Source organism: Chlamydotis macqueenii, chromosome 3 (assembly GCF_036417535.1).
Source record: "Chlamydotis macqueenii isolate bChlMac1 chromosome 3, bChlMac1.mat, whole genome shotgun sequence".
In the NCBI taxonomy this organism is placed as follows: domain Eukaryota; kingdom Metazoa; phylum Chordata; class Aves; order Otidiformes; family Otididae; genus Chlamydotis; species Chlamydotis macqueenii.
The window spans coordinates 34,584,248-34,606,593 of NC_141558.1; the positions used below are offsets into that span (position 1 = coordinate 34,584,248).

The window sequence follows — 22,346 nt, forward strand, 5'->3', positions numbered from 1 at the left end:
TGAAGAGCTAAGTAAAGTGAAGACTACAAGAACAGATACTTTACAGAGATAAAATCCTTACAGACAATATTATTATACTACTAGAACTCTAGGAAGCATAGAGATCTATAACAAACATAGAATATGCCTTGAAAATCTTAAGATGCTATTAAGGTTAAAATATCTGGAAAAGTAATTTTTCAATTAAAATACGCCGCTCTACAAATTGTGTGTTGGTTTCTTCTTGCAGAATACAGCAAAAACGACATGGGCGAGTAAAAACATGGACACGACATGTTGACATTTTTGAGAAAGATTTCATTTTTGTTCCCCTTAATGAAGCGTAAGTAAACATAACTATTTATCACATTTGGTAAAGGCTTAAGCTTTGTGATTCTATAAATTTAAAGTTATATTTTAGTGTGAATTGATGTTAAAAAATAAGAGAATAAACATATTTTTCCAGGTGATAAAAACAATATAGTAATGTAAGACTTTTAAGTGCATTGTTGTAGTATAAAAAGTATCAGACAATATAAAGACTGAGCAAAAATGAACTTTTCTGAGTACTTTTTCTAGGCTTTACCTGGTTCTCTGGAGTTCGTTCTTCTAAGCTGTTGTCACTGATAGCTTTTGGATTTACCTTGTTTAGTCCTTTTTCTTCTAATTACATCTCTTTGGTATAGATGAGATTGTCCTTTAGTTAAAATAAACCTATATTGGAAGAAAATGCAACTGAGAATCTCTACTACCCTGTATTGGAAGCTTTATTCTTTATATCCTTTTGTCCTGCTATTTTCTTGGGTCAGGAAGCAGGCTGTTTATATGCAGCCTTGAGTTGTCTGGACTCTCCCAGTGTTTGCAACTTGAAGGCACTTGCAGGTATTTTTCAGTATTGTGTTGGTTTTATTTAGTGAGGTGCGGCTATGGTGGCAGCTTCTGCAAGAAGCTGCTAGAAGTTTCCCCTTTGTCTGGTGAACTAGGCTGGGCCTAGGGTTGCCCCACTGCTGGCCAGGGCCAAGCCAGTTGGTGGCAGAATGTTCCCTGATAATGCCTCTGCAATAATGTGTTTAAGAAGGGGAAAGAAAGGGGAAAAAAATGTGAAGAAGCTGAAGTGGGCAAGAGCAGAGAGGTGGAGTCGCAAGCCTTGTCGGCCTTGTGGCCCTCGCTCTCTGGCCTCCAGCCAGGCAGCCGTCTGGGCCCAATTCGGCCCAGCCTGGCTGCAAGGAGTGAAGAGATGAGATCTGAAGAGAACCTGAGATGCATCTGCCTGCCAGTTGTGAAGAGTTTTTTTTGTGAGAGGAACAGCTGCAGTCAATGAAGAAGGAGGGGGAGGAGCAAAGTTGCTCCTGACAGAGATTCCCCTGCAGCCCATGTGCAGCCCACGGTGAAACAGACTGTCTCCCTGCAGTCCATGGAGGCCCCCAGAGGAGCAGAGATCCAGCTGTGGCCTGTGGAGGACCCCACGCCGGAGCAGGTGGAGGTCTGATGAGGCTGTGGCCTGTGGAGGGCCTGTTAGGGCAGCCATTCTGAAGGGACTGCACCCAGTGGAAAAAGGACCCATACCAGAGCAGTTCACAAAGGACTGTAGCCCGTGGGAGAAACCCCACAATGGAGCAGGGGAGGACTGTGAGGACTTCTTTCCCCCAGGAGGAAGGAGTGGTGTAAAGCAGTATGTGATGAACTGACCATAACCCCCATTCCCTTTTTCCCCTTGTGCTGCTCGAGGGGGAGAAGGAGGTAGAGATAATGTTACGCCTGGGAAGAGGGAGGAGTGGAGGGAAGTTACCTTGTTCTCTTTCTCATTATCCTGCTTTGGTTTTAATTATAAGCAAATAGTTTTCCCCAAGTCAAGTCTATTTTGCCTGTAACGGTAACTTCAAGGATCTCTCTCTGTTCTTAATCTCAAACCTTGAGCCTTTTTTATTGTATTATCTCTCCCTATTCCCTTGGAGGGTAGAGGGAGTGAGCAAGAGACTGCATAGTTTGGTCTGGAGCAGGACTAAACTACAAGAAGTATCAACTTCCAGAAAATCTTTCCAGACTCTTCAGTAACTACTAGTTTAGGGAATGTGGGCTTTCATCTAACAAATTGTCAAACTGCATTAGCTGGAGGTGGGCAGGATGAATCTAGGGGAGAATTAACTTCAGAACAGTATGAGTGATTTAACCATGACAGCATCAGTGTCCTTTGTCAGTACAGTCCTTTTTGTTCAAGTCTCCAATGGAAATAGGTTGTTCTTTTAAAAGTTACAGGCTATTTTCTTTTTAGATCCAGGTTAATTTGCTAATCTATTTACATAATTGGTACATAAAGCCTATATTAATAGATTACACTCAAATTCCAGGGTTTGGTAATACTTAATGTATTCATGTACTAGGTGTGGTGAATCATTCAAGAGAAAATGTTTCCATACTTCGCTGTTGCTTTCAAAGGCCACTTACTTTACCTGGCACTGAGTTTCGATGGAATTTAGGCTTCCTAGTCATCTAATTGACTTTTAATATGTCAGTTAGACATACATTTGTAGCTACTGCTTTTTCTTTTTTCTAAAACACGTGTAAATGTGGCTTCGCTTGCGTAATACACAGCTAGGCTCTGTTTAGTTATTTACTGCAGGGAATCAGAGAACTTTCAGAAAATTTCTAAATTGGGTCAGTTGATACCTACTATCAGTGCCTCAATCCCTGAATTTGCTGCTGCTTCATTTGTGATTGAGTGGCAAGTCAGTGAAATCTGAAGAGGCAAGGAGAAATGGAGAACTGGAGCAAAACTTATTTTGTGCTGGGAAATATAACTATTTTTGATCCTGAAAGGGTTAGAATGTCAGTACTGTGAAGGGTGAGGAGGACAAGAGTCATGGTGATGGCATTACTAACATTCTTTTCTCGCCTTTTTAAATTCAGAGCTGACAAGGTTTCTTTAAAAATGTGAAGTGTCAAAACTGGAAGATCTCATAGGCAGAAGAATATGTGCAACTCAGCTATACTGTTAGATCTGACTACTTGTGTTGTTAGTGCTGAACTACTAGAAAACTTTGTACAACCATAAAACATGAAGTCTACAATCTCTTAATTCATGTGGTAATAAAGAAAATGTTTTTTTTAAAAAGGCTTTAATTCAAAGAAGGAAAATAATATATAAAGTATGAGCAAGTAGAAATAAATTCTTAGACAGCACCTGTTTTCAGCTACCTGCATCGTATTAATGAATTTGTTGGTAACTACTTGCATGGACTAGTCTTACCTTTAGAAACGACTGTGAAGGCTTGAGTAAAACCTGCTTAGAAAAGTGAACAGCTATTGCAGTCTATCTTTGATAACTATGGGGGCCACAGTTTGTTGGTTTTTATGCGTGCATTCAGTGTTTGGTTTGGTTTTTTACTAACTTCAGGTTTAACCATAAGCATTAATGTAATTGCTAGTTTTTAATGTATTTTTTTCCTTTGCAGTGCCCACTGGTTTTTGGCTGTCATCTGTTTTCCTGGTTTAGAAAAACCCAAATATGAACCAAATCCCCACTATCATGAAAATGCTGGAGCACAGATAAAATCTTCCTCTTCAGATGGAGAAAGCAACACACCATCTCCTTTGCCAAATGAAATAGATGCACAAAACTCACCTTCCAAGTCCACAGCAAAGAAGATGTTGACCAAAAAGTACAATACAGCTTTAATTGACCCAAACACTGAAACAGAGGACAATGAGTCTTCATGTTGTAGAAGAAGTCCTTGTAGGGGTAAAAGTGCTTTCAAAAAACTAAATCAAATAGACAGTGATGTGGAAGAACCTAACACTGTGGAATCCGCATGCCATAAACTAGACCATAGGACTCTGGATGAGAATGGTATACAGGGTGAATTCACAGCTGCTAGCCAATCTATGGGTATGTAATGGTAAAAATACGCACATTTTAATGAAAACTTCGGAGATTTGACATCTGTTACTACTTTCGCAATTGTGTAAACTTCATACTTGGAAAGTTTTGTATGTGGCTGCAATTTGAGTGCTTGCAATGTAAGTAAGTTACAGCCGTTTCATATAAAATTATTTTGTGGCTGTTGACATAACTCTCACAGCAAAGGGCTGGAGATAAAACAGTTTTCCTAAATCAGATTAATTTTTCAGTTTTGTGACCTTTTCCACACAAAACTGTTTTGTAGATATCACTTAAGAGTGTAATTGTTAAGAAAAGAATAGTAGTAGTTGACCTTGGATCCTCATAACGTATGTGCACGGGGGAACTGAATTAAGATAGTGTGGTGACCTTAATTTCAGTGTCTTCTAGCATTTGAGGTTTGCTTCAACACCATTAAGTTCTTTAATATCCTGATAGAAGGTATGTAAAAAGAGTAAGAAGAAAATGATAATAATAATAAAGATAATAATAAATATGATGATGATGATGATGTTGATAATAATAATAATGTCACATGACCTCAGTGTTACATTTAGAGAGGCTTTCTCCATGCATTGCTGCTGTGGAGGCTGATTTCAGTGATCTGTAACAGTGCTGATACCAAAGTGAACAAAGGAGCTGGCACACTTCTGAAGGTAGATGAAGGAATTAGAAAAGATTTTTTCTCTGCTCTCTGCAAGGTTTGGATCCCCTTGAGGCACAGAGTACAAAACATCTGGTTATGCAAAAACTTTTATTTTAGTCACTGATAGTATTCCTGCTGATTTTAATTTACAAGTAAGTAATTGCATAGCTTATAGTACAAGATATGAAAAGATTACAAATCATATGGTCTAATCTGTATACTGCAGGCCATTGCAATTTTATTATCTTTATGGGTGTAAACACTCTACTATTTTCTAATCTAAAGTTATTCTCTCCTAGAAAGTCTTGGTGTGGGGCTGGGGCTGTGTGTAGATCTGCTTTTGTTTGAATTACTTTTTCATTTTATATTGATTGTTACTGTTTCTGATATTGCTGCTGTATGACATGGTCTTGCGTCTTGGATGCTGCTACTGTTACTTGGCTGTGATTAGTTGGAAAGTACTTTGTGACATATTTTTGCAGAGATTACTTTTTTTTTTAACTGCTGCGTTGTTTTGGTAGCTGATGGTCATTCTGTGCTGACTAAAACACTCAGACTTTCTTACTCAGCTATTTTAGGTGATGCATCCTTTCATTAATGCAGACATTCTTATTGGTCACAGTACTGGTTTAAGGGTGAGAATCAGTTTGAGATTGACACTAAGTGTATGATTAGGCAGCTAAATTTAGATTTGCTCTGTATCTAAACCTCCGTTTCAGCCAGATGGAAGATGGGGATGTAGGCCTTGGGTTTTTTTGCTCAGACTTCAGCTGTTGTGCTACAGAAGGGTGTGGGTCATGACTCTGCCAAATCCATATGTGTATCCTAGATATTCTAGGATATCTCAAAAGACAGCAGGTGCCTCTTGTTGTAGTTCAGCCCTGATCAGGACCAGACTACATAGTCTCTCTCTCACTTCCCCCACCCTCCGAGAGAACAGGGAGAGAAAATACAAGGAAAAACGGCTCGAGGTTTGAGATAAGGACAGGGAGAAATCCTTAAAGTTACCATCACGGGCAAAACAGACTCGACTTGGGAAAAACTATTCATTTACTACTAAAAATAGCAGGATAATGAGACAGAGAACAAGATAACCTCCCTCCACCCCTCCCTCTTCCCAAGCTTAACATTATCTCTACTACCTTCCCCTCCCGAGCAGCACGGGGGGGAAGAGGGAATGGGGGTTGCAGTCAGTTCATCGTACGTTGTTTTACGCCGCTGCTTCGTGGTCGGGGGAAGAACTCCTCACATTCCTCCCCTGCTCCATTGTGGGGTCCCTCCCACGGGCCACAGTCCTTCGTGAAACTGCTCTGGCGTGGGTCATCTCTTCCACGGGTGCAGTCTCTCCAGAACAGCTGTCCCAGCGGGCCCTCCACGGGCCACAGCTGTGTTCAGGCATCCACCTTCCCCGGTGTGGGGTCCTTCATGGGCTCCAAGTGGATCTCTGCTCCTCCATGGACCTGCATGGGCTGCAGCGGGACAACCTGCTCCACCATGGTCGTCACCACAGGCTGCAGGGGAATCTTGGCCAGGAGCCGCATTACTCCTCCCCCTCCTTCTTCACTGACCTTGGCGTCTGCAGCCTTTCCTCACAACAGGCTGGTAGATGTCTCTCAGGATCTTTTTTTACATTTTATTCACTTCACTTCTCATCTCCTTTCCACTTCTTGCAGCCGGGCTGGACCGAGTCGGGCCCAGTCGGCTGCCTGGCGAGAGGCCAGAGGGTGAGGCCTGCAAGGCCCATGAGGCCTGCGCCTCCCCCTCTGCGCCTCTGCCCCCACTCAGCTGCTTCACATCTTCTCTTCTCTTTTTTTTTTTTTTTTTTTTTTTCTGTTTTCCCCTTCTTAAATATGTCATCGCAGAGGCGTTATCACGGGACATTCTGCTACCAATTGGCTTGGCCTTGGCCAGCAGTGGGTGCGCCCTAGGCCCGGCCAAGTCCACTGAACAAACGGGAGCGACTTCTAGCAGTTTCCTACAGAAGCTACCACCTTAGGCCCCCCCTCACTAAACAAAACCACGACACCTCTTTAATAATATAGTCAATGAAACCAAGAGGCCTCCTCTTCTCATCCTAAAGCAGACATAGAATTGCTGTTCATTTGAGTAGCTCTGCTCTGATTATGGTCTCCACTTAACATTGTGAGACCCTAGATGCTTCCTATACATGGGAGCCTAAACTCAGATGTCTTGATCTCAAGGTAATCCTAGTGTTGGAGTTGTAAATCAGTAGGAGTTGATACCTAAGTAACTTTGAAGAAATAATCCAAAATATGTAGGATTTTATTACTTAACTAATTCTATTTTTATTGTTACATTTTTATATAAGCTGCGATTCTTCTCGATACCAATTTTTATTTTTTAGGAATCTGCCAGCAATAAGTCACATGAGTATTTGGCCTACTTCTTATGCTAAGGTCTTTTCAAAGATACAGAGTAAGACTAATTCCAAAGTTTGTCCCTGTGGAACTCCACTGGTAACCTCCTTCCAAAATGTTACTTCAGCTTTTCTGTTGAAGTATTCTCAAATACAGGTCTTCTCTTTTTTTTTTTCTTTTTTTTTTCTTTCCTCCTCCCATTAGCTTGTTCATTGCCCTATTTACTGTTCTTATAGAAATTCTGGTTTTCTTTAATAAGTAATGTGTCCTCCAGTGACACCAACATTTTTATTTTTGTGATTGTTTAGATGTATTATATAGCCCTTTTGTAGGAAAAGTTTTTTATTTTTTTCTTTAATGAAGATTCCAGATTTAGCTGGCATGAGTTATTAATTTTTAACTTATTTCCACATAGTTTATTATTTTTCCTCTCAAAATCTGTTCTGAAGTCTTGCATGGTAGTATAGTAAGACCAGTGAGCCTGTAGCTGAGTGTTTCTTTCACAGGTATAGCTATAACATTCATTATTGTTTATTTCTTCTGATGTTGTTTCCCAAGTGACTAAATATGTAGAGGGAGTAGGGAGTGAATTTACAGATACTCTTTTTATGTAGCAAACGGTGAAGTGTCACAAACATTTCTAAGCTGCTGCTCCCAGGAAAGCTGATCCTGCATTCTAGCCTCCCTAACAGTGTTTTCCCAGGCTGCCTTTTCCCTTTTTCCAGCACAAGTCTTTGTATAACAGTGAATCTGATGAAGAAAATTATCCAAGTTAAAAAATAATGAGCTTGTGACTGACTTTCTCAGTCTAGTCCACTGTGTGTGGATGTGTCATGGAAAGAATTAGCTAGGGATGGGAATAAGTGGTTATATTAGGGACCAAATGAGACTGCCCCTTTTGGTAGCAGTACCAATTTATACGGTTGTAAAGGCTTCATGGAACTACAGGGTAGTTTTTATAGTGGGTTTTAGTCTAGGTCTCTAGAGTTTTTTAGACATTTCACAGAATACGGAACAGTTTCTGCAGTGTTACTTAGAAGAAACTTTTAACTTTTGTTCATATACGTGAATAAAATATTATGTGTCAGCTGTATTACAGTTACTGTGAGCAATCTGGGGGAATTCTGAGCTATTTAAAATAAGTTCTGTCTTCAATGATGACGTAGTATTTGATGTTTAAATATACTACTGTCTGTGATTGATACAGATGGATTGCACAAAATCAGGCTAAACTATAGTGAAGACTCAGCTGATGGCAGTAAACTAAATGAAGATGAACTTATAGATTTTTCTGAAGACCAAGATAACCAGGTAAAGAGTTTAGCAATTTTATTTGGGAAATACAAACTGTTGTGTTGTATTTTGAATGGGCAGCTTGAAAGTTTTATACACGTGGTAAATGTGTGTTGTCTAAAGCTAGTTATCTTTACAGGCAAATCCAAAGCACTGGTTACCTACAAAAACTTGCAAATTAGCTGACAGGAGAGGGTTGTATTTGTTCATTAAACTGTTTAATAGGAACCTGCTGTACTGATCCTGCATTTAGTTTTGTGAGTCTTTTGCATAGTGACGATATTACACGGTGATTTTAGTGGAAGCTCTGAAAGTCAACACATTTCTTTCATCTCCCCTACCCCAATGTTTATCTACCAGACCTAAGAACTAGTTCTTCTTCCAGCTGCATTTCCTGGATGAAAACAGACACATTTATAAGTAGGTGCAACTCTGCTGTTTTGTTTTATTGGTGCCTCTCCTAATCAAATTTAAACAGCATGGATTTATGATCAAGCTGTGTTTTTGTTCCAGTTGGAAGACATGTAGATTTTAGAGCTGTGGAAAGACCGATCATTAAAATGTCCTTTACTGATTCACACTGTAGACGCAACAGGGCTATGGAATAATGCCCTCATACTCTGTAGGAAGTTCAGTGTGAGCAATCTAGGAGTTACACATTTACTCTTCCTGATTGATCTACCTGTTCATGTTCCAGGTGTCCAAAATAAAGATTCGGAGGCTGTCAAATATACAGTCTAGGAATTACCTATTTTTCACCTTTGAGTCCAGAAAAAACAATTATTTTTCAAAGCCTGCAGCTATTTGTAATGGCTTCCAAATAGCATGTATATGTGTGTGCACACAAGTAAAACCTCCAGTTAATGTTGAAACCTAACTATGTTTTTCAGACAGACTCAACCCACCTCTCCTATCATGACACTGGTCCAAATATTCTGTGATTCTTACCTGATGGAAGTGCCTTTCTATCTATTTTGTAGCAGTTAGAGTTCCCTGAAGATGGAGAATGAGTAGTAGAGTGTTTCCAATAATGGCATGAAGGCAGGGAAGAAAGCACATGACCAGCTGTGTTCCTTGAGAGGAGGAAAAGATGCCAAGTTCCCTGGTTGCAGTGCAGCTTAGAACTTAACTCAGGCTGAAGCTGTCACTAATATCTTACAGAATGCAGAAAGCAAGTATAGAAACAGTAGACCATGACAAGCTGAGTGCACCTTCACACCTGCCAAAAATGGAGTTAAGGCTGCAACAGAATCAAGTCTTATTGGGAACTAGGCAGTAGTTTCTAACATGGTAACATCTTCATGGCATAGCATGAGGATTTCAGTCATAGGATCCTGTGTGCTAGCGTAGTGTACATAATTCTCACCAAAAACTTCATAAATCGTAGTGATATGCGGGTTCCCATTTTTTGTAAAGTGTTTATTTCCCTATAATGCAATGGTCTGTGGTAGTAATAGTGAACTCAGTAGAAGGAAAAGAAACTGTGGATCACTGAGATACTTTTAAATACAATAATGTGGTGGATTTGTTCATAAAACTGCCGTATACTTCATAGCAATCAATATTGAAATCAGAAGGTCAAAGGATATTCCTATGTGGCATGACTGTTTTTGCAACCCGTGATACATAATATCATGGTAGTTTAATTTCCCTTGTCCTGAGAACCAAGTTGGTGCATTTTGGAGCAAAGATCAAATTTTACTTCTGAATAGTTCATTGTAGATTTTTGTCTCATTTCATCTGGAAGATAACATACATGAAACCACCAAGCAAGTTTCTAGTGATCGTTAGCAAGGGAAGGTATTGATAATTTGGATTATAACTGAGTACTGGAGATGCACCTTTTTTAAGCCAGCAATGCTTTGAAAATGTCAGTTGCAGCTTTTTTTCTAGTTTCAGAGGTTGTTAAATGAATAGCACCATTCACTCTGTGTCATTCCAGCATGGATTTGAGAAACAGTGTGACTAAAAGTTGGTAATGCAAACTTTACAAACAATCAATGGTTTCAGATTAAAGCTACCACTTCTTTATTAAACTTACGTTACTGGTCGTGAATAAAAATGGTAAGTATAGCAATAAATTCTTTTGCATCTGTTTGAAATACAATATTGGCTTTTAAACACCTGTAAACGTGTTGCTTCTGTAGGAAGACAGTAGTGATGATGGTGGCCTTATAGATGATAACTGTAATTCAGAAATGGGACAATGGCACCTGAAGCCCACTGTCTGCAAACAGTAAGTATTAAAGCAGTTAAAATGGATATTTCATAAAAGTTTATGAAATTTAAAAGACAGTAATTATGGGAAGTGGTCATACATAAATCTTCAAACATTTAAATCAGCATGTTATTAGTGTTTGAGAGAGAATTTTGTACTTTGTAGTATCATCTTCAGTAGACAGGAAATTTAATGAATGAAACTGTTAGTGAAATAATAGCTTTTCTGGTTTCTGTTAGGCCTGTGTGCTGCTTCAGGCAGTCAAGATTGTTTCTTTAAATAAAAGGCTGTTCTTTGATATCTTACACTTAGATTCCTACAAAAAGAAGGTGCAGAAGCATATTCAAATGTATCCTTCTATATTAAAAAGCAGATTAATGTCTTTAAATGAAAATAATTAAATTAATACTAAAGAAAGTGTTTGACACCACTCAGATTAGTACAGGAAAATGGGAATAATTTTTAACTGCCCCAATATCTTACCTAAATGTGTTCTAGCTGTTTCTCTTAATTATCTCTCTCTCTGTTCTTAGTAATATTATCTTTTTTCTGTATCTCCTCTTTTTAGTACCTTTTTTTTCTCTAATAAGAGTGTTCCACAGCACTAAATTCAGTTACCTTTTTTTTACTTTTTTACCTGTTTTTGATTTGAAAACTCTTTAAATCTACTTTTTGATGTTTGAAACCCAGAAATTATTTCTTAATAATCATTAACTTCAGTTGCTTGCATTTTAGTGTGACAGAAATGCATTATTCCAAATCCAGAAATATTGTTAGTAGTATTGCTGTCTTGACCATTTCCTTTGAACTTTTTCATTATTTATCTGTTTTATATTTCGTTCTTGGTGAATGTAATGGTTACTAGAAAGGTAAAGGCTTTCACAATACATTTTTATGGTGGAGAATGAATTTATATATTTATACATGCTATGGAATGTATGAGTTATTTTTAATACATTTTCACAAAGGGCTAAAAATCCATCTGTGTTGTGAGTTTTAAGTATTTATGAGCTTCTGATTGTAGCTTGGCTAAATTTGTCCCATTCTGATGATGGATTATCTGTACATAATACGTTTCACCAGCCAATACTTTAATCCAAACATGAAATTTCATAAGATCTTTGACACTTGAGTATCGAAAGTCATTCAGGGCACTTAGATACTTTAGTATTAGCATATTTTTAAGTTACTCCTATATGAAAAAGAAAAGTGCCCCAAAAAGGCTTTCACTCCCCCCGACAAACTACTGGATTGTGCATTTTTAAAGAGTATTGCCTATGTAAATAATAACTTCATTTTATCAGAAATTATAACAAGTACAAGTAAAAGCGAACATTATTCAAGTGATTATATCCTTATGCCTAAGAAAATTGCATAAATGTAAATTAATTTATAAATGCAGACAAACCTATACATAAATGCATGCAGATAGGTTGTCTAAATTTACTAGTTTGCAGTTTCTATAAAGGACATCTTATCTGAATGCATGTGTGTTATTGTTAGAAAACAGAAAGAAGAGCTTTGTAACAAGTAATCTGCATCCTATTTATCCCTCAAAATACATCTTGCATCTAATGCTGAGATTCTGAACTCTGGTATAAGTTAGCTTTGATGTATAAATCCAGCTGTTGCATAGAAGGTGGCTGGTATGATTGTTGTCTTTATAGCTACTGCAAAGGTCCTCTAGATCAAGTGATAGGATGTAAGCATCTGCAGTGTGCAAGAGAGCATTCAAGCAGACTTTCTTCTCTAGAAAATATTTGTTTATGGATATATTATTTTTCTAAAATCTTTGAAATAGAGTATGTGTGTGTTTTGTGCGTAACTATCAGGTAGATTTTGGATTCCTTGGCTGGGATAACTTCTTGAACACACATACCTAGTGTGTTCTCAGGTGCTGTGGACTGTCCCATCTGTCCTCCAGCTGCTACTCCAGAAGGATGTTTATGGGTTCTGTGCCTTACTTTCTAGTCTCCTGCCAGTGTCCCAGATACCTTGTGCATCTAAAAGAGCAGTAGACACCTGAGGGGGTTTTAAGCAACTCAGTTTTGCGTGTGACAAATGCTTTCAGTCTGACAGTACTAGATTTTCTAACTGCTTTCCTAAGTGAACTTAGTGTGTGGTTAAATTTAAAGATAACTTTGCATTTAGCTATCTCGGCGGGTTATAGCAGCACTGGTAAAACTTTATAGTATTGATCTAGTTTTGTTCAAGGTCACCCCAAAGACTGTTTCATAGCTAGCTGTGTAACATTGTGTTTTCCAAACTGCTGTAAAATATTGTGTACTTAAAAATTTGTGTTCTTTCTTAGGCCCTGCATTTTGCTTATGGACTCTTTGAGAGGCCCGTCCCGGTCAAATGTTGTGAAAACACTAAGGGAGTAAGTTTCCTATCTGGGTTTGGGGCGTTTTTGTTTTTGTTTGAAAATTCTTCAAGAAAAAAAAAGTTTTACTTTGCTTGGTCATTTCTCATAGATATTTAGAGGTGGAATGGGAAGTCAGGAAAGGCAACAAAAGAAGCTTTTCCAAAGAAGTCATGAAAGGTTCCAACCCAAAAGTGCCGCAGCAGAACAACTTCAGTGATTGTGGAGTGTACATACTGCAGTATGTGGAGAGCTTTTTTGAGGTATGTGTACCTGTTTGTGTAAATTTTGTTGTTGTTGTTTTGGTCTCCTGCAGCAATCAAATATAAGCTATAAAAATTATTACAGTTGTAAAAGGCTCCTAGTGTAGGTCTTATACCTGTTTATTAGATTATGCATTATAAATTAATTTATACATTAACATACATAGTAAATACTTAGTGGATACTTTTTGGAAATTAAACTAAATATCCTTTTTAGTTGTACATATGTATCAGAAATCAGAAGCCATGGAATTTTCTGAGAGAATCTTAAGAAAATACATTTAGAGCCTTTTTTTTGTGTTCTTGTAGTGCATACCCTTCAAAATTATCCAGCAAGAGTCTGAGTGCAAACTTGAGTTCAAAATCTAAACTAAAATGCCATACAAAGAGCTTGTTCTTTTTCCCTTAAGAACTGTGACTCTCAGTAAATCAGTTAATATGACGAAGCTAGTTTTTTTAATTTGGAGGAAAACACCTCAATGGAATCATTACAGCTAAATACCAAATCTTGATCCCATTGAAGAAATTGGTTAAACTCTTACTGACTTTAAGTGTCTAGGTCTTCAGGTTACAACTCTTTTCACAAATGGAGGCATTAGCACCTTCAGATCTAGGCTGGGGGGAGAAATCATGGTCAAGTGAGATGTTTCCTGCATGGGACAGCAACTGTTTGCAGTCCATAGTACTGTAGAGCATTGTTCCTAAACTCTCCTGTGACTAACCCTTTCCTGGGAAGGCTGGTGGTGATTTCTTCTCCGTTCCTCCAAGCTGAAGTTTATACTTTGTATGAGAGCAGCAAGGCTTCAGCAGAGTGCATTAATGCAGATCGAAGCCAAAAGTTCTTGCTTTACCATTGAGTCCTTGAGAGCTTAAAACTGTCCTTGAGTGCTTCCTGTTTTGTACATGGGAGATATGAGGAGCAGCTAAGTTTTTTAATAATCTTAGCCCTTTCCTTCCTGCAAATTGATTGCTGAATTACACCTTGTCCTGCCTGGTTTTGCAGTATGCAACAGCTTTGTCTGCCGGGGAACAGGGATGGCACATAGATGTGTCAGGTAGCAAATCACAGGGTATTCTCAGAAGCAGCATCAGGGGGAAAGGAAAACCTGGACTGGCTGCATGGTACTTGACTCCTTACAGTTATTGAGCTAACAATTTCAGCTGCTAATATATTCAAAAAATTACACAAAGTCTCATTGTTTTCAGCAGCTGTTCAAACCGAATGGGTCGTATGTGGAAAGGGGTGTTTAATTTGATGTTTGTGGACTATTCAGGCACATCTTTTTTTCTTCTTTGTGGATTTATTTCACATATCTTTTCAATAATAAGGGTTAAAATCATGATGTGTATTTTTTAAAACCACAACTCATTTGACAGTTGATAGTGTAATAAGGAGCATGCCTGTCAGCTATCACAGCACATAGTTTTTCAGCCCTCTCTCGACACCGTGCCTGTTCAGCTTTCCCCTTCGGCCCGCGGGGGACCTCTCTCTGACCTGCCAAATGCAGGGCCCCCACTTCCCTTCCTTCCCTTCGGCGGTTTGACGGGGGGGGGCGGTTTGGCCGGGCTGCCTGGGGCGCGGCTGCCGCCGCCAGGGGCCGCCGCCAGGGGCCGCCGTGGTGCCGCCTGCGGCGGGGCCGGGGCGGGGGGGCTCCGCCTGCAGAGGCAGGGACCCGCCGTCCTGAAAGCCCCTGCAGTAGGAGCCAGGGTTTTGCTGGGGGAGTGGGTGATGTCAGTTCGCGATGAAAGAACCTGCAAAGTAAGAAGGAAGCTCCGAGGCAGCAGAATACGTGCACAACTGGCTTCTGACTCAAGTCCCTGCTTTTCTTCCCCAAACTGAACAACAGCAAAAAGCCAGCCCTGGTTAAGGATGTGTTCAGATTAATTTGAGATATCTTTCTTTTGTTGGTAATCACACTAATTAGTATTTGTTAATGTTCTTTTTCCTTTGTCTGGTCTGTTTAATAACTGAAATGGTGGAAAACCAGTTTTTGCCCATGGTTTTTTGCCTCTTTAGTGTCATTCTTCTGAAGTCTGCTTACTGCTGGTGTTAAGTCACCTCACTAGCAAAGTCAGTTCAATGTAGGGTTTTTAAAATTGTCATATTGTCAAATTGATGTTCTGTTTAGATGTGGAGTAATATTGCTAGTGCAACATTAGGCATTGATATGTTCCTGTGCAGAATGTCACTAGTTTATTCCCAAGTATCCTTCCTAGTGTTAGCTCAATGGATAAATGCAATATACTCTTAAATAACCTTGTTAATGCTGTAAACTGGAATACACAAAGGGGGGGATTTCTTTGAGAGAAAACACTATTCCACAAACTGTTGGTTGGTTAGGGTAAAGTTGTACAGTGTCACAGAAGTGCTTTAGATAACGTCTCATAATAATAATTCTCTTACTTCTTTGGATGAATGACCACCAGCAAGAAAACAGGGTGTAAGTATAAAAAGGGCTGATGGTAGCCAGGGGCTTTTCACAGGCCCCGTTTTTTTACGGTAAAACATAGAACTAGTTGGTTTATCTTAAAGGTATATATAAGAACAGGAGTATGTAGCAACAGATTCCTAATCAGCTCTAGATTTTTATGCTAGTCATCTTTAAAAAATATGCTGTATCATTACAATAATTCTCTCTTATTTTTGTTTTAATATTAGAACAATTTTACATATTTATGCAGTCAAATGCTTTGTCTAAAATATCTATCAAACTGAGAGATTATTTGGGCACTTTTATAACCAGAACTATGGTCTGGATGAATGTTACTCTGTAACATACTGAAGCTTGGTTCATTTTACTTTAATTGTACATGTACAAAGCACACAAATTGTAGAAATTTTGTTCCATGCTGATGGAATGATGTGAGGGAGAATATACTTTTCCCCACTACAGTTCTCTCTGGTCTTTTAGATTATAACTCCTTACTGTAATATCCAAATGACCTTTCTTTTCAGAATCCCATTCTGAGTTTTGAGCTACCAATGAACTTAACAGACTGGTTTCCACGCCCAAGAATGAAAACCAAAAGAGAAGAAATACGAAAAATAATCCTGAAGCTGCAGGAACAGCAGAACAAGGAAAAGAAGGGACAAAAGGACCCAAGTTCAATGGAGAGGTCTTTGCAAGAAAAAACAGAACAACTCATCAACAGCAGCTCAGACTGAATGTTGTATCTGTTGCATGTTAGCTCCACAATCAAAACTGAAATATACATTTTTGTCTGCCCAGATTAAAGATTTGGCGTATTCTCTGCTCAAAGTTACTTGGGAATGTTTAATGCCTGTATAAATGTGTGTCATAAAATGATTTAATTCCCACAAAGATGTGTATTAAGTAAACAAGTCTGTACATATGTTAATGAGGCCAACTTTTTCAGCATTTGTAATTACTTTTTTTCCACTTGTTAGGGAGCTTTTGTTATGTATTTCTGTTAATAGAACTTAAATAGCAACTTCTAAACATAAAGCAAATAAATAAAATATTTATAGGATAAAATGGTTAACTTTTTCTTTTCAGTAAAGTCGTAATGTTACAGGCTTACGTAACACATAGGGAATGATTTGGTAGTGAGATAATTCATATTTTGACCCTATTTAGTTGCCCTTTACAAGATTATTCTGCTTGCGCTACAAACAATAATATGGGTAAGTGTCTCAATGTACCATGGCCTCAGAGAGGGTGATTCCCATCCTCCCAGTATCTACGTGTAGGCAGTGTAATAGTTAATAGGACTGCTTCAGATTTGGGGTTTTAAAAGATACGCATTGCAATTAAAATTCCACCCTTGCTTTAGTGGGACAGGCTAGGGAAAGGGGAATAATGCTCTTTGACCAGAGATTACTATTCAAACAGTATTATAAAAGTGGTTTCAATGAAGTGATCTTGAGTGATACTATTAAATCATATTTTGTGGATCCCAGTTGTTGTACAGGTGTATTTTGAGACTTTCTTCATTATAAAATTGTATTTTGGTAAGTGTACTTGGAATAGCAGATTGCCCACATTACATTTTCTATGTTACAATTCTGAATGTTACACTCATATGTGCTTTATCTAAGTAATGAACATTTAAAAAGAAAAAAGTGTATGATTACTATTTTTTGTAATATCCATGCAAAAAACCAAAATACCAGTGTTCATTGCTTGCTTGTTTGTTCTTGGCTTTAGGTAGCATCAGACTAATGTTGGGATTTGTTTGGATATTTTCAGTATATTTTGATTTTACAACGATCTAAAATGCCATCATTGCTTAAACTGCAAACATTGCCTTTTTATCCTTGTTACAGAAGGCCTTTGGTATTCAAATGAGGAACGTAAGAGATGGCTCGTGCAAGGAGATAAATATATATATATATATCTCTCCAGACTTCTTCTAATGTAGATATCTTTGAAGGGAACCAGAAACTGTCTCTTCCCAGGTAGGAATCTATAGAGGGAAGAGAGGGACCTTCTATCCCTCCTCACAGATAGTATTTTCTCTCCTGTTTTTTCTACTGGGAATGTCATTTGTCATTCCCTTCTCCCAAAGAAAAGCAGTAGAGAATTCATTAGCTGAACTCTCTGTCCCGGCGGGATCAATTTTTGTACACAAGATCAAGTCTAACCCAGGACTTCAGGTTCTCCATGAGTTTTCATTCTCACTAAACCCTGAAAACACAGCTGCTAATGACGTTACTGCCAGGGCATTTCAGCACAGGTGACCATCTCTGTGAAACCCGCTGTTTAGAAAAGGGTTCACTCACCAAGGCAGAGTGATTGCACATAGACCGATACAACCATGGGCTGCTAATCTTTTGCACGGATAACCCGTGGGATTTAGGGGAGCTGTTCATTCCCTCATCTCTCTCTTCTTGCTTTGACCCTGGGCCCCATGGAGAGTATGTAAGCATCACATATATATGCTATGTTAGAGGGGACTCCTACGCAGGTTTTTGTTGACAGTATGTGGGGGCAATCTTCCAGACTGCAAATTAAATAGGTGATGTGCACACCTCCGAGCTGTTTTCTCCATCAAATTTATCCAGTATTCTTGCCATTGTTGGGGAAAATCTGTGATAAAATAGGGTCAGATTGTTTCCCTGCAGGGTCTTGTATATCTGGCTTTAGGGTAGCTGACATACTGGAATAGTAGTTTATACAAATGCAAGTAAATCAGTGATGGCTTGTAGAGAAGGAAGGAAAACAATTTCTTGGAAATACAGAAAAAAAGACAATTGCAATAGAATGTATTCCTTCCCAGTCTAGTCTTTCCCAATGGTTTGTTCTAATTATACGGAATATATCCAAATTTGATCAATATAATAGTTAGCTCTCCTTTTTCCAACATTTGTGATGCAGGTTCATAATTTGATGCTGTAGAACTATTTGGTTCTTTTGCTAGGAATGGCCTGGTGCTTCCTCCTTTTCCTTCCTCTTTCCTGTCCTCTCCTTCTTCCTCTCTCCCCTTTTTCAAAGCTGTGAAGAAAGTGTTTGATTTATTATCATTTAATGTTAAAGGTCTCGAAATCTTCAGTCATATACAGCAAGCTAATATACATGTTAAATATAGGAAACTTATTTTTTTAATAAAATGTGATGTTAATAGAAAAAAACCACAGAATTAAGAATGAGTTATTTAAAACCTTACTGACTTGGTTTAAAAAGCTCACTACTGCATGTGCTTGTTAGGTGTTTGTTCTTAACATAATGCTCAGCTACACTACAGTGTTCTGTAGTCTAACGAGGAGTTTTACCAGTGAATTTTCTGAATCAGATTTATTCAGTGGAAGTTAGTGGGGTGGGGACTGGATATGTTTATTTAATAATTATATGACAACACATACACTCTGAGGAAAGTATAAGGTGTATATTCCTTTATAAGATTTAAGATTACAAATGCTTTCAGAGTAGCATGACTGCATTCTGCAGTGTAAGGTATCAGATGGCTACCTAATTAAATGTATCTGTTTGTATTGTTTTTCACCTCAGGTAGAATAACAGTTAAGAATTCTTATAAAAGTTTTAGATTACTTAGCATAAATAATGCATGTATTTCTGGTGCATGTTTGCAGGGTAGCTGCAAAAGCAGAAGAGACATCTAAGTAGTCTCTTGTGACATTCCTGTTTTTCTTGCTTAAGAAACTGAGCACACTCTTTAAAGACCAGAGACTTCAAACAGAACTGTATTGTTGATTTTTGAGGTTACACTGCATGCTCATCTTGGAAGAATCTAACTTCAAAACATTCAGTAAAGAAAGCGTTGAAAAATCAACCAAACTTTACACATGATGAGAAAACCATGTTTATTTTTTTTATGCATTGCATCGCAAATGAGCAAAGCAGAACAAGATTTTGCATGTATGATTTTTAATTCCTGTTAATGTAGTTCCTGTGGAAATTGGAGGGAACTACTAGACTTTTCTGATGAATAAACTGCAGCAGTTTCCTTAGTTTACCAATCCACTGTAACTTTTTACTCAGATTTTTAAATAGAACGTATTTTCAGTCACGGTTAAAGCTTTACATGGCCCTTCATTGATAACATGATACTTGTGTTTTAGCATGTAAACAGAAGAAGTAGCTATAAAAATTCTTGTTCTTTGGAGTCCTGATTCTTGGGGCCACGATGATGAGACATGCTGGAATCTGGATAAAAGACTTAAGTTAATTTTGGTATGACACTTTTAAAAACACTCTGTCTTAAATTCTACATACTCAGTACCCCTAAAGATCCTCTGTGCAGTGACTTGGATTCACAAAGGTACTTCATTTCCCCAAGTCTTTTGACTCTTCGCATCTAGTTCTGGAAATCAAAGGGGAGCTGATGTTACAAACTACAGCTTTGAAACAGTAAGAGTGAGATAACAGCCATTTTACTTATCTCACAACATTTTTAAACCAAATCCTTTCTGCTTAACTCAATCATGCCTGCTCAAAGATGTGATGAAAGATGTCTGGTTTGTAGGTTCCAGTCTGGTTAAGTGAGGATGTAATCTGAAAAGTGACTTCTCTCTGTTGTGGTCTGCTGTAGTTTTGTGACAGGGTATGCTTGCTTTTAACAAATTTGCATGTGGACTCACGCAAACCTGTGGTTAGAAAAGGAAATTTGGTAATGTACACCATACCTTAGGGATTCCTTACTCAGCTGGACGAGTAATTGCTAGCTGCAACCTAGATTCAAACAGCCAGGCTATTTCTTTGCTAGGTCTTCCCCCCCCGCCCCCCCCCCCCCCCCCCCCCCCCCCGCTGTGAGGCTCATACTTTATGTTCTTGGGGGAGAGTAAACAGCACTGTTTGTGATGCATGATGTTTAAAATATATATGAACTATGTTCATATATGAATATAAATGAACAGAAAGTTACATGGATTAAAAAGTATACAAATCCTAGGAAAAAGAGACTGACCTTGCCTGCTTTTTTTTTTTCCTTCCTTTCTTCTTTATCCCTCCTTATGTTGGGTTTTATGATCCAGTTATCTCTACAGTTCTTTGGGGTATGACTTTACCCAAAACAACCATCAGTATATAATGGTAAGTAATTCAGGAGAAGGAGGAAAGATAACTATTACTATTTTTTAAATAAAAGATTCTTGTATATGAGAAAAACAAGAGCAACAAAAAAGCTGAATGTGCTTTTATAAGTAGATGGTTTATTTTAATAGGACAGTGAAATCCACATAGTATATGTGTCCATTTGTGCAATATCATAGATTTAGATATGTACAAATTCCATCTTCAGGACCAGATTCCCTTTTATTGTAAGCTGACTGAATACCTTTAAGGTTAATGGGAGCCAGACTGCTTTGCTTCAGCTGAGTATTTGTTCCCCTGTAAGCTGTGAGGAATCCACTTAAGGGAAAAGCACCCTCCTCCAGCCAGCCTGAGCTTCTGTATTCAGAGTCTGTTTAGACTCTGGTCTTTAACCCAGAAATTAAAACATGTTAGGTTTCCCCAGTGGTTTAACTTAGTGAAATGTTGGAGCGAGTCCAGAGGAGGACCACGAAGATGATCAGAGGGTTGGAGCACCTCTCTTATCAGGACAGGCTGAGAGAGTTGGGGCTGTTCAGCCTGGAGAAGAGGAGGCTCTGGGGAGACCTTACAGCACCCTTCCAGTACCTAAAGGGGACCTACATGAAAGATCAGGAGAAACTCTTCAGCAGGGCCTGTTGTAACAGGACGAGGGGTAATGGTTTTAAACTAGGAGGTAGATTTAGGCTAGATGTAAGGAAGATTTTTTTTTCCCAATGAGAGTGGCAGAACACTGGATCAGGTTGCCCAGAGAGGTGGTGGATGCTCCATCCCTGGAAACATTCAAGGCCAGGTGGGACGGGGCTCTGAGCAACCTGATCTGGTTGGAGATGTCCCTGCTCCTTGCAGGGGGGTTGGACTAGATGACCTTTAAAGGTCCCTTCCAACCCAAACTATTCTATGAAATTTATCAACTATTTACAGAAAACTGTATCTGTTTAACCATATTACTATGTTTAGAAACTTAGTTTACTTTTGCACATATACTAATGTCAACTAAATACATCTCTGTACATACACACTGAATATAACTAAACATACTGATGCCAACTCCCAGCAGTAGTTCGCAAACTGTTACACAAACCTCTACCCCCGTTGTCCTCCAAACATAAGTTTTTAAATCAAGCTATGTGACAGTGCCTGTTTACATCAGTTTTGTCCTTCCTGACTCATATCTTGGGAAATGAATGTGTTCCCCTTATCTTTACGTGTGTGTCAGACAGAGTGCAGTGGTAGCCTGCGTAGGGACATTAGTAGGTACGGGACCAAACCTATGACATTGATTGTAGGAACTCTCAGGAAATAATTGGTTCAGAATTTAAAGATCTAGGATGAGTTCACTATTTATGCAGCAGGCTGAAAATAGAGTAATTATTTTAGCTCTAAAGAACTTCAGATATTATAGCTTCAGGCCTGGAAATGTATTTCCTACATCAGTAATATGCTGGATAGTGTGTGGATTCGGTAATACAAGAAAATCAGGCTAACCCCAAAAAAGCACTATTAAAAGTGTGACATGAAAGAAAATGAAAAGAAATAGGACATAAGTTGCATTGGAATGCAAACAAATGTAATATGTTTCTTACTTAAATGCTCCTTGGTTCTTGAAAGCTAAACAACTTTGTAAACAGTATTGTAATAATATCTGTCTGTGTTACAAAAGGGCAGGAAAAGGCCGTGAGAAGTTGCACAGCTTCCTCCCATCCTACAAGACCACTGAAATTCTAGACTTCAAACAAAATTTGCACTGACTCCTCCCACTGCAAATGAATTTTTGAGTTCCAGAATCAAGAACACATTT

At 38.6% G+C, this 22,346-nt stretch overlaps 1 protein-coding gene across 2 annotated transcripts in view; it reads left to right on the forward strand.

Moving 5' to 3' along the window:
• Positions 1-18,630, forward strand: part of SENP6 (SUMO specific peptidase 6) — an 82,614-nt gene extending 63,984 nt beyond the window's left edge. For both annotated transcript variants that reach the window (XM_086745064.1, XM_086745065.1), the window contains 7 exons: positions 230-322; positions 3,432-3,865; positions 8,109-8,212; positions 10,342-10,430; positions 12,724-12,792; positions 12,887-13,037; positions 15,994-18,630. In XM_086745064.1, the coding sequence (XP_086601190.1) occupies positions 230-322; positions 3,432-3,865; positions 8,109-8,212; positions 10,342-10,430; positions 12,724-12,792; positions 12,887-13,037; positions 15,994-16,203 (1,150 nt within the window). In that variant the 3' untranslated portion in view covers positions 16,204-18,630. The remainder of the gene's footprint in view (positions 1-229; positions 323-3,431; positions 3,866-8,108; positions 8,213-10,341; positions 10,431-12,723; positions 12,793-12,886; positions 13,038-15,993) is intronic.
• Positions 18,631-22,346: the final 3,716 nt, after the last annotated feature.